General features: G+C 38.1%; 1 protein-coding gene across 1 annotated transcript in view; it reads left to right on the top strand.

Moving 5' to 3' along the window:
- PLXNA4 (plexin A4) overlaps positions 1 to 12,772 on the top strand; it is a 1,035,275-nt gene that overhangs the window by 1,016,519 nt on the left and 5,984 nt on the right. The window contains exons 29-31 of the mRNA XM_073652480.1: positions 3,326 to 3,495; positions 7,723 to 7,935; positions 10,792 to 10,942. Coding sequence (XP_073508581.1) covers positions 3,326 to 3,495; positions 7,723 to 7,935; positions 10,792 to 10,942 — 534 coding nt within the window. The remainder of the gene's footprint in view (positions 1 to 3,325; positions 3,496 to 7,722; positions 7,936 to 10,791; positions 10,943 to 12,772) is intronic.

Here is a 12,772-nt window from a genome sequence, read left to right as displayed (position 1 = left end):
CAATCTTGCGTTGAAATCTCTTGTCAATTTTTCTTTTCCGTCCACATCTAGGAAGGTTAGCCACAGTGCCATGGGCTTTAAACTTCTTGATGACACTGCGCACGGAAGACACAGGAACATTCAGGTCTTTGGAGATGGACTTGTAGCCTTGAGATTGCTCATGCTTCCTCACAATTTGGTTTCTCAAGTCCTCAGACAGTTCTTTGGTCTTCTTTCTTTTCTCCATGCTCAATGTGGTACACACAAGGACACAGGATAGAGGTTGAGTCAACTTTAATCCATGTTAACTGGCTGCAAGTGTGATTTAGTTATTGCCAACACCTGTTAGGTGCCACAGGTAAGTTACAGATGCTGTTAATTACACGAATTAGAGAAGCATCACATGATTTTTCAAACAGTGCCAATACTTTTGTCCACCCCCTTTTTTAGGTTTGGTGTGGAATTATATCCAATTTGGCTTTAGGACAATTCTTTTTGTGTTTTTTTCATTGAAGACAAATTAAATGAAGATAATAATACCAAAGAATTTGTGATTGCAATCATTTTCAGGAAGAAACTGAGTATTATCTGACAGAATTGCAGGGGTGCCAATACTTTTGGCCACCACTGTAAATATACTATCTTCATTGTAAAGAATAACAAGAAGTCCTGAAAGTGACGAAATGGCATGAACAGAGCCCTGATCTCAAGGCCATCATCATCAAGTGTACGTGGGATTAAATGAAGAAACCAAAGGATTTGAACATGCCTACATTCACAGAAAATCTGTGGTTAGCTCTCTAAGATGTTTGGAACCATCTACCTGTTACATTCCTTAAAACATTTTGTACGAAAATAATTGATGCTTTAATGCATTTTGAAGGCAGGGGGAGGTCACACCACATATTGATTTGATTTGCATTTATCTTTTGTTCATTCCCTTTGCATTTTATTAATTTATAAGGGAATAAACAATTAACACGTCTATATTTAAAAGCATTCTGTCTTTACAGAATTTCTTTTGCACTTGCACAGTAGTTTTTTCACAGTACTTTATATATATATACAGTACAGACCAAATGTTTTGACACACCTTCTCATTTAAAGATTTTTCTGTATTTTCATGACTATGAAAATTGTACATTCGCACTGAAGGCATCAAAACTATGAATTAACACATGTGGAATTATATACTTAACAAAAAAGTGTGAAACCATCTCGATTGGTTTCAGGTCTGGTGACTGTGGAGGCCAGGTCATCTGGCGTAGCACCCCATCTTTCTCCTTCTTGGTCAAATAGCCCTTACACAGCCTGGAGGTGTGATTGGGGTCATTGTCCTGTTGAAAAATAAATGATGGTCCAACTAAACGCAAACCGGATGGAATAGCATGCCGCTGCAAGATGCTGTGGTAGCCATGCTTGTTCAGTATGCCTTCAATTTTGAATAAATTCACAACAGTGTCACCAGCAAACCACCCCCACACTATCACACCTCCTCCTCCATGCTTCACAGTGGGAACCAGGCATGTAGAGTCCATCCGTTCACCTTTTCTGCGTCGCACAAAGACACGGTGGTTGGAACTAAAGATCTCAAATTTGGACTCATCAGACCAAAGCACAGATTTCCACTGGTCTAATGTCCATTCCTTGTGTTCTTTAGCCCAAACAAGTCTCTTCTGCTTGTTGCCTGTCCTTAGCAGTGATTTCCTAGCAGCTATTTTACCATGAAGGCCTGCTGCACAAAGTCTCCTCTTAACAGTTGTTGAAGAGATGTGTCTGCTGCTAGAACTCTGTGTGGCATTGGCCTGGTCTCTAATCTGAGCTGCTGTTAACCTGCGATTTCTGAGGCTGGTGACTCGGATAAACTTATCCTCAGAAGCAAAGGTGACTCTTGGTCTTCCTTTCCTGCGGTGGTCCTCATGTGAGCCAGTTTCTTTGTAGCGCTTGATGGTTTTTGCAACTGCACTTGTGGACACTTTCAAAGTTTTCCCAATTTTTCGCACTGACTGACCTTCATTTCTTAAAGTAATGATGGCCACTCGTTTTTCTTTACTTAGCTGCTTTTTTCTTGCCATAATACAAATTCTAACAGTCTATTCAGTAGGACTATCAGCTGTGCATCCACCAGACTTCTGCACAACACAACTGATGGTCCCAACCCCATTTATAAGGCAAGAAATCCCACTTACTAAACCTGACAGGGCACACCTGTGAAGTGAAAACCATTTCCGGTGACTACCTTTTGAAGCTCATCAAGAGAATGCCAAGAGTGTGCAAAGCAGTCATCAAAGCAAAAGGTGGCTATTTTGAAGAACCTAGAATATAAGACATATTTTCAGTTGTTTCACACTTTTTTGTTAAGTATATAATTCCACATGTGTTAATTCATAGTTTTGATGCCTTCAGTGTGAATGTACAATTTCATAGTCATGAAAATACAGAAAAATCTTTAAATGAGAAGGTGTGTCCAAACTTTTGGTCTGTACTGTATATATATATATATCTATATATATGTGTATATATATATATGTATATATATATATATATATATATAAAGTAGATCCCAATTGCAACATATGTCTTCCTTACTTTATTCTCTATCTTTAGAATGCACTGCTCCCTGAACTACTTAGAGCTTGGTGTATATATTCCTTCAATCCATTTTTCAGTATATTAGTTATTTGTTTTGCTTGCTGAATGGTATGCAAAAGGAATACACCAAGTGCAGGTGTCTTCAGAACTAGAATATTCATATCCTTAAATCTTGCATAACACAAGCAGGTGTTGTCAAAATCCACTTTGATTAAATTTATTCCTTTGCCGCTTGAAAGAATTAGTTTTCGTCTTCATAAAACAGTTGGATTACCATTTTCACCAGTACATGATTTTATTTTAGGTTTTTTTTTGTTTCATAGCAGACACACTTATGTTTCTCCGCAGTCACACATTATCTTACGTTGTTCGCATCAGAACCAAGCTAACGTGAAACTCATAGTGTGCAGCAACTAAAGTGCACAGTACATACAACACATGTAAAAGTAAAATGAAGATGGGGTAGATATGAAAAAGATTTGGTTTCTGTTTTCTTTTATTCATTATTTTACTTATCTTGGTCCATTGCAGAATTGCATGTAAAACATGTATCCACTGTCTCCATTACACCGCTACTGTATATAACTGTTTCCTAATTAGCACTTTACTTTCTATTATCCCTACTATAAACACTAACTATCATGTCCGTATGTCTTGCTGTTTTTGTTGAGTTCATGCAAAAACATAGAAGACTGGAACACTTTTTAATGTAATATATGTCTTACTTCTGTCTTCCATTCTATATTGTTACCAGGGCACATTACAGAAGTTTGTGGATGACTTGTTTGAAACCATATTTAGCACAGCACACAGAGGCAGTGCTCTTCCTCTTGCCATCAAATATATGTTTGATTTCCTGGATGAGCAAGCAGACAAGCATAATATTCATGATCCCCATGTGCGACACACCTGGAAGAGCAATTGGTAAGTAAGAAATGACAATGATAAATGAACAGATAGCATAAATACTTACAAGGCTTCATGCATATGGCTGATTATTACAGATTCCTAAAACTTCAGTTGTAATGTTATGTGGCACCCATAGATTTCTATGCTATCCTGCTGTACACCTTTATACCTCTGGTCCCATACAGAGGCATACCAAGGCTTTTTTTTTGCCAAATTGTGTTTAAATCCAAAATTTTCTATTGAGTGCCACAATACAGCTTATAAGATAAACCCGTTACTGCTGTGCCACACCATCACCAAACAGAGATGAATGGATCTCTTGAGGTTCCAATTCGGCAAATCTTGCAGAGTTCACTGGGAAATTCGATTCACAGCAAGATTATTTTCTGTGAATTGAATGTTCATATTATGCTCTGATCCCAAAGTTTAATAAATGTATAATTTAAAAAAATAAATACTTAACTCACTACTCACCTGACCCGCCACCAGCAGCCTACCATCCGATCCTTTCAGCTTCTTGTTTTCACTTTCCATTGTCGCACACATTTTTTTCGGCACTCTCCACTCCAGGCCTCTGTTGTCACTTGGACAACGCACATCATAACTTTGTGACGTCATGACGTTTTCCATAATGGCATAGTGCACAGTGCCATTTGAGGCTTGGTCCAGCCACAAAACCTGGCCTGGGGTAAAGATCCCAAAGAGAATCCGCACAATGGGAAAAGGAGAAAAGAAAAGGCGCCAAGGAGGAGACAGAGGGCTGCAGGGGTGGCAGGACAGTTGAACGGCGAGATGAGTATTCCATTTTTTTCTACCGTTTGCCACCTTTTTGCTGATTTTATGCGGAGAATTTAATTCCATTCGAATAAATTCTCTCATCTTTATATAGCAGTACAAAGAGCCCTTTTATACAAAGCCAACACTATAGGTAATAATTATTTGTTTTGTTTTAACAGTTAGGAATACATTTTATACTAATAAATTAGGGGTTGTAAACATTCTCCTTTATTTCACACAACTAACAATGGTCAGTTAGGTTGGGCACTTTTGCACTACAGAATACCTCAACAAATCCTCCTCATCTTTGACTGAGTTCACACTATCTGCTGTAGGCATCAGGAAAACTACTGATACTCACGTCAAGTATATCTATAGGTCATCCTTCACCAAGCAGAAGCCAATATAGTGTTCTTTTGGCCTCTGTAAAGCCAGAATATGCTGATTTACCTTTTATGCAGCTTTATGGATTTGAGAGTCTACTGCAAAAAATAATATTGCACAGTAGATTTATTAACAGCGGAGCCCATTACTGATAAGTAGCATGAATTACAGGCATTTGCAAGCTGTATAAATCAGAAAGTCCAACTTCACGCTAACAAAAGTCAGCAACATCATAGCATGCTAGCAAAGCCCTTAGTGGGGATGTCCCATGATCAGCAGATAACACAGTACACAGCAGGGGCATATTTATAAGATTATCTCAGCACAGGAACATTTTATTTAACACATTCAACAGAACTTATTTTTATTCCAAGATCTATTGAATAAAATGTACTTTGTGGAAAAACCCCTTTAACAAGCTGCAATATATATCAATAACCACTAGGTGGACTTAGACACTTAGAAAAATGTATCATAGTCATCTCATGACAGAAAATCACAAAACCATTTTCCTTTTTAAAATGCTGATAATCTTGAGGCAAACATCTCAGGATATATTAAGTCAAAAGTAAATAAAGATAGGAAAGGAAACATCTGTGCTTTGCAAATGGAGTGTGAATAGACCCTTAACTTTATTTATGGGACAACCCCTTTAACAAGCTGCAGTATATGTCATAACCACTAAGTGGACTTAGACACTTAGATAAATGTAGCATAGTCATCTCATGACAGAATATCACAAAATCAAATTTTTATATACTGGTAATCTTGAGGCATATGTCTCTGGATAGCTTTAGCTAAGAGCAACGGTAGGAAAGGAAACATCTGTGCACTGTTACAGTATAGGACACAATATATAGATAACCCCAGCCTGTCTTTGTTTGTTCTAAAGACATTTTTCCATGTAATTGATCTATTTCATTCATTCCAGTAGTAGCACTGCATGTAGCACTGTTTATAGACAATCTGTAATCACATGGATTCATTTAGAAATCCATTTCTTCACAAGCGTATTGTGTGACTGTGGAAGTGGAGCTTGAGATTTGTTGGTTTATATTTGGCTATGCAAGATCTGCATCTCGCTGAAACGCAACACCATTCAGTTGATGATTGAGGATGACAATGTATTTTCTGTTATGATCCAGGACTTAGTGAAGCCTGTATTGCAGGCTCATTGATGAGGAGGTCTGGAAGAAGTGACTCAAAGTTAATTTAATCTGATTGCAAGGAGATCATTTCTTCATTTCCTCTCTCCCTCCCTCCACCCCTTTAAATAAACCTCCTGTTCATTTAGCCTGAGTGGCTGCAATCAGTTTGAGATTAAAAGCGCAGATAATGTTAATAATATGCTAATGCTTCATTAGTCAGACACTTATTGGTGCCCAGGCTGTGTGTACATGTCACTGCTTTGTACAGATCCAGTTCAGTGTCACTGGGGACAGGAAGAATCCCACACGCCTAGTATTCTGCTGTACAGTAAAGACCAAAAAGGTCCCTGATAATAATAGTTCATGGCAACTGATCCATAGAAAGATGCAGCCATACAGTCGTATGGTTCTTATAGTACACCTTAAAATGGCATTCCCAATTTCTTATATATTTTGTAAAAAAAAAAAAAGTCATTTATTTCCCAGCAAAATTTTGGGTTGTGAATTGATCATTACAGTGCTAACATTAGCAGCAGTATATAGATAAAATTGGAAAATCACAATGTGCTGCGGAATATGTTGGCACTATATAAGCAAATATAATTAATAAATGAATAAAAAAAATAAATTAATTTGCACATCTTAAAGGGAATATCTAATGCTGCCGTTCCTTTCTGCGGGCAGCTTGTTATAGAGTCTGAGGGGTGAACAGATATGAGTTTTGTGGGAAAAGAGTCAGTATAACTTATAATTAGGGATGAGTGGAAGTTTGGGTTCTGGCAACTGACCCGAACTTTATTCCAAAGTTCGGATCGGGTACCAGAACTGTATCTCCATTGAAAACGCCATTGAAAACAATGTGGACCAGAACTTTTGATTTGGAAAATTCTCTCTCTCTCCTCCCTGACTTCGACGGAACTACAGACATTGCAACGGATTTCCGGGAGAAGTCCATGTTCGGCGATTAGCACCGGACACAAACTGTCCGGTACGGACTCTGAACTTTTAAGTTTGTGTTCTCTCATCTCTACTTATAATCTATTCATTAAAACCCTGATCTTTACATACCTATGAGTCCAATGGGTGTTCTACTTCATGACCGACAGCTACCTCTATATGCAAAGTAATACTTGGAAGACTGTCAATCACTGAATAGGACCACCCACTGGACTCCTAAGCCAAGAATTAGCAGCTGAATAAAATACAAGTAGTGCTGAAGCTTTTCCTGAAAAGGATATATTAAAGTGTTTAGCTCATTCTACTCTTTCATGTTAACTAGAGAGATGAAAGAATCAATTTCGAGATGAGTTGAATTCACCTTTGTTTAGCAAAATGGCTAAATGTTATCCATCCACTATTTTTTTTTATTGCAGAGGGTCTAAAAGGGGTTAAAAAAGCAAAAAAAAAACTGAAACAATTTTTACTCACCCTGCTCTCACCTGCTCAGCTGCATTGAATAGTAAAAATGCAATAAACTAAGCAATACTTTACTAATGCCCGGCTGCTGCGATGATGATGCTTTGGTTTCACACAGGTCTCTGAGCCAATTAATATATTAAACTCCATAGTAAAATTGTAGGAAGAAAGCTCCTCAGCTCCCTCTAGAGGTGGTAGTAGACAGCAAGATTTTCAGCATGCTATTCTATTCAAAGCATTTGGAGCTCTATATCAGAAAAAAGTAACCTCAATATATTAAGTAATAACTAGCATAGAATTTTAGACTTTTAGGATTTATAAAAAAAAAATCTATTTTTAGAGCCTAAAAGTAATAAAATGCATCTCTTTCATATATAAAGGACATTTTCATACAAAATACAGCATAGACATGAAAAATAGGTGATATAAGCATTGTTTTGCATTCTAAAAAAAACTATTTCACTTAATATGGTATATTATCTGTTTGATGCTAAATATATTTTGTTTCTCTTCGCAGCTTACCATTAAGATTCTGGGTCAATGTCATCAAAAATCCCCAGTTTGTCTTTGACATCCACAAGAATAGCATCACAGATGCTTGTCTGTCTGTGGTGGCACAGACATTTATGGACTCATGCTCAACTTCAGAGCACCGCTTAGGGAAGGACTCTCCTTCAAACAAACTCCTTTATGCCAAGGACATCCCAAGTTATAAAAACTGGGTAGAAAGGTGAGTTTCATGTAAATAATGCCAAGGTTCATCATTTCTTTATCCTGTATTCCTTAAAGCACCACTCCAGTGGGGTTTTTTTCAGCGCTGGGGTGGCACTTTAAATGTAAGCCCCCTGCCCCCGGTTATATTCTTATCCCCCGGCGTCTACACCATTTTTCGGCATCGCTCTGGTCTCGAGCTACATCACAAGCTTTCAATGCAAGTCTGACATTCAGAACGAGGCTCTCATAGACTTGTATTGAAAAGTGATCTTTGCGCCGCTCCATTAAACACTGGAGCTGCTGGTCACTTTTCGCTGGCGACTAATGGAAGCGACACTGGAGAAATATGAAGGTGGAGGCAGAAGAGTATTAGACAGTGGAATTACATTTAAAGCACCACTCCAGCAGTGCAATAAAAAACAATGCTGGAGTGGTGCTTAACATGCAATTATAAACGCCATATTGCAAAACACACATTTAATACATTACTTTTCTACATCGAAATGTAATAAGCCACCCTTGAATCTGTCTAGTAGATCAATAGATCTCTTTTGTGTATGGTTACTATCCTCTAAATATTCAAATATAAAAGGAAACATGATATAAAGGAGATATGTCATCAGTTTTATGCTTCCTAAACTGAGGCCAGCATGCAGTATGGACAGAAACCCTAATTGCTTTATTTTGGATAAAAAAACACTTTAATTTGCTGTTACTCTGCTAGTCCTCTCAATGAATTGACTTTTACCCATACCACAGAGCTTAGAGCTCTAGTTGGTCCTGTTCCCACTACTGATTGACATCTTTATGCCTATGCTCTGCATAGGCAGAAAGCAGTCATTCAATGGAGGAGAGAATGACAGTCAGGGTTTATAAAAATGGAGGTTCATACAACACAAGAAAACTGCATCAAGAGGCACAGTAAGTAACCTAGTGCTAGAATATGATTTTCTGGCCAATTTTATGCTGCCCTCAGATCAGGAAACATAAACTAGATTTGGGTCAGGGCGGATAACAAATATTCAGTCCTGTGTAAGGAATGATAATGTAATACTGCAGGTCTATTTGGTCACTCAGACCATCAGAACTTAGGGTTAGGCCACGGCCCCACTATCAGTATTCAGTCAGTATTTTTTCTCAGGAGTGGGAGCCAAAACCAGGAGTGGGTGATAAATGCAGAATTGGTGACTTGTTTCTATTATACCTTTTCTCTGATTGTTCCACTCCTGGTTTTGGCGGTGGCCTTAGACTTGAGATTGACTATTGATTTGTGATCAAGCACACAGAATGTTAAAGTCACATGCATTCAATGGAGAGAGACATATTGAAAGTATGCTCCTTTAGCACATATGTTGTAAACTTCTGGCCTGAGAAAATGTCTGTGATAACATAATGATAACCCATCTGCCTTCCCTTTCTTGTATGCCTAATACTTTCTGAATACACAGAACATTTGGTGTCGTATCAAACATATTGAGCTGGCATATACCATTGCTAGTGTGCGCAAAGCCATTTTGTCCATCCTCACCATACATGCTGTGATTCATTCTTTACATTAAGATTAAAAGGCTCTTTAATATGAAAAAAGGAAAAGGTTTGCCATGACTCCACGTGTTTGATGTGACTTTTTATTGAATGTAAAATTCACAGTTGGTGGTAATTATGTTTTACATTGAAATAGAACATAGTGATTTTTCTAGCTGCTGCGTTCCCACCTGTACCAGCTATCAAAAAAAATCAAAGTACAGCCTGCTAATGCCGGCTTGGACACATTCACATGTGTCTTCTTGAATACAAATGAATTTGCAGACTTGTGATTGCCAATAAGTATTTAGGAGCCACTCTGTATTCTACAACGTAAATAGGAACGCCTCTAAAGCTTAAAGTTTTGCTAAATATTTGGAGGAGACTTAACAGTTTGTGAATCTTTCTTTTTTTCTGATTTGGAGCTTTTCTCTACCTGATAATGGGTTTTCCAATACATAACACTTTTTCCATGTTCGACCACACATGAGTCATATACATATAAATGTGCAGGTTGTACACTTTGCCTGGTTAAAGGCTTAATCAGGAGCTAAAAAAATATAATGAGTGTAATTATGGATTTAATTTCTGCACTCATTATTATCTAAGGTGTCCATGTCCAGTGGCACTTGTTAGGTTTTTCTGCTCTACTCAGTAGGTATCACTATGATATCCACAGGACACCTGTCAGCTATCCTAGCATCAGACTTCTGCTCCTAATTATAAAATCATGTATCATGTTGCTGACTTCTTTGGTGCACAGAGTGTCAGAATGAAGAAATTAAATATGTAAATGATTGAGTCTAATTAACTAGTTGACAGCAAAGCACAGATGCGAATGGCAATGACTGATTGCCTTCCTCGTGCTACGTCCACTTATACAGGAATTACATGAGGGATGAAGGACATGGAGAATACAACATTCCTTAATGAGTCAGAAGATGTGAAAATCTTTAGGGAATGAAATACAATGAAGCCCAAAGGATACAACTAAGATTTTGTTCACCTATGTTGACAGCTTCAAAATGAATGTAAATGTATCAACCATTTTGAATCTAATATACTTATCCAAGGGATCATGAGAATCTGTATGGAAATCTATCGACCTTTTTGTGACTGTAGAAAAGTAATATTGTACAATGGCCTATGATATAAGAAATGGTGCTCTATGTGACTTAAAACACACCCAATAAAATTACCAGTGAACCAAAAGAATACAATTTCAAGGTTAAAAAAGTAATTGTTGGCACCATATTCAAAATGTTATTTAGGTAAAAATTATGTTTTATGGGTTTGTGTGATTGCTTGGCTTTCTAAAAAAATGTTTTTCTATTTGTTCTTTTTCCAGGTACTATTCTGACATTGCCAAAATGCCAGCTATCAGTGACCAAGACATGAATGCTTACTTGGCAGAGCAATCACGTATGCACATGAATGAGTTCAACACTATGAGTGCGCTCTCAGAAATCTACTCATATGTTGGAAAGTATAGTGAAGAGGTAATTCCTGCTTACACATCATAGTTTCCATAGCATACGTATGGGTTTTTTTTGTTGCTGCTTTGTATGTTGCTATTTATTACAGCGTACACATGGAGTTGTAGTAGAGTTCTATTACTATTGTGGTTATTTAAATATTTGTCTGATTTAAAAGGGGGTGAAATAGGACTGTCTTAGCGGGAGAGAGAAGTGTACTCATATGACACTGTGCATAAACATTTTTGTACAAAGTAAGCCAACTAATAGGTGTAAACGTAGACTATATAGTCTTAAAATGTGCCAAATTTATGAAACAGCATCATTCACTATGGTAAATTTAGTGCATTTTAAGACTAACTAAGTTCTTAAAGAAGTTGTCCACTACTTTCTATGAACCCCCCAATGTATCCCCCCGGGGCCCAGAAGTGTTTTTGTAAATACCTTGCGGTACCTTTACTGCCTCTGAGGGGCGCTATCGCTGGCTGCTCAGAGGCATCACGTGACCCGTCAGTGACGTCATATCAAGTGAGGCGTGACATCAGTGACACTCCCCACGGTGGCTGATGGGCTATGGGCGGGGTCAGAGCCTGCTGCAGCCGGGGGTCATGTGATGCCTGTGAGCGGCCAGTGATAGCGCCGCTCACAGGCAGAAAAGGCATCACAAAGTATTTAGAGAAACGCTTATGGGCCCTGGGAGAATACATTGGAGGATCATATAAAGTAGTGGACAACCCCTTTAAGAACGTTCTTGACATCTAAACAGGCCAACAAACACATGGTGAACAAGAAAAGCGCTGGTTTGTTTGGTCTGATGATTTTTAAGTGGGCTTAATATTTATCATTATCGGCAGAACATTGTCCTGTATAAACAGAAGATGTGCTGCCTGCCGAGAATATGATATTCTATGCGTAGAGAACGAATGTAGTAAAGATCATTCTGTGTGTGTAGAATTGTAGTCAGCCTGTCTAAACAGTCAATTAAACAAGCGTTGATAGGCTTGTATATTGTAATTCGATGGCCATTTCATAGACATGATTGTACCATGTAAACCCATTTTAAAGGGAACCTGTCACAAGAAAAATGCTATTATTCTGCAGATATGTGGTTGATCTGCAGGTTGAAAACTCTATTAACCTGCCCGATGCCTGCACTTAGCCAAATCTTGTGGGGAGGAAATTAACTTTATTCCTCCTGGCTGTGTTCCGATTTCAGTCATGTGGGCGGCGCCAATGTAAGTTCAGTTACTGCTCTGTGTATAGTGAGAGGAGGGAGTAATCCTGTCTCCGGCTCTGATTGACAGCAAGCCCCAATGCAGAGTCAGGGCCGGGGGCACAATTACTGAATCCACATTAATAGCGTTTTTTTCTGGTGACAGGTTCCCTTTAAGCTGTCTAAAAACTAGACTTAACCATAACTACAGTACACCACAACATAATTAGTTGGGTGGTACTGAAATGTTATTAAGTTGTGTCATGAGGCATGCTTGAGAATAATACTTTTACATAAAATTTTTCAGAATTTTTTACATTTTATCACCGGTAACTGTTTTGATGACAACTATTAGATAAATCATAGCAGGACTTAAAAGATAGCCTTATCCAACTCATTCAGTGATCTGGGAGTGTTAACATAGAAGATCAATGTATAATGCGTCTGTTATTGGTTAACTTTGTATTCGGAATGTGGGAGGTGAGAAAGCCTTATGAAGTGATGCCAGCTCTGTGATGAGCATAGCATCTGAGACTGACATAGAACATCTGGGGAGCCATCGACATATCAACAAAGAAATTAAGAAAACATATGGACCCTGTTCAGAAATAAACATGGATACATACTGATAAAGAGACACA

The sequence above is a fragment of the Phyllobates terribilis genome, unplaced genomic scaffold (assembly GCF_046119375.1).
Source record: "Phyllobates terribilis strain yellow unplaced genomic scaffold, ASM4611937v1 Scaffold_11__3_contigs__length_659146591, whole genome shotgun sequence".
Classification (NCBI taxonomy): Eukaryota; Metazoa; Chordata; class Amphibia; order Anura; family Dendrobatidae; genus Phyllobates; species Phyllobates terribilis.
Note: the sequence above shows the minus strand (reverse complement) of the source record. Positions and strands in the feature narration are given on the sequence as shown.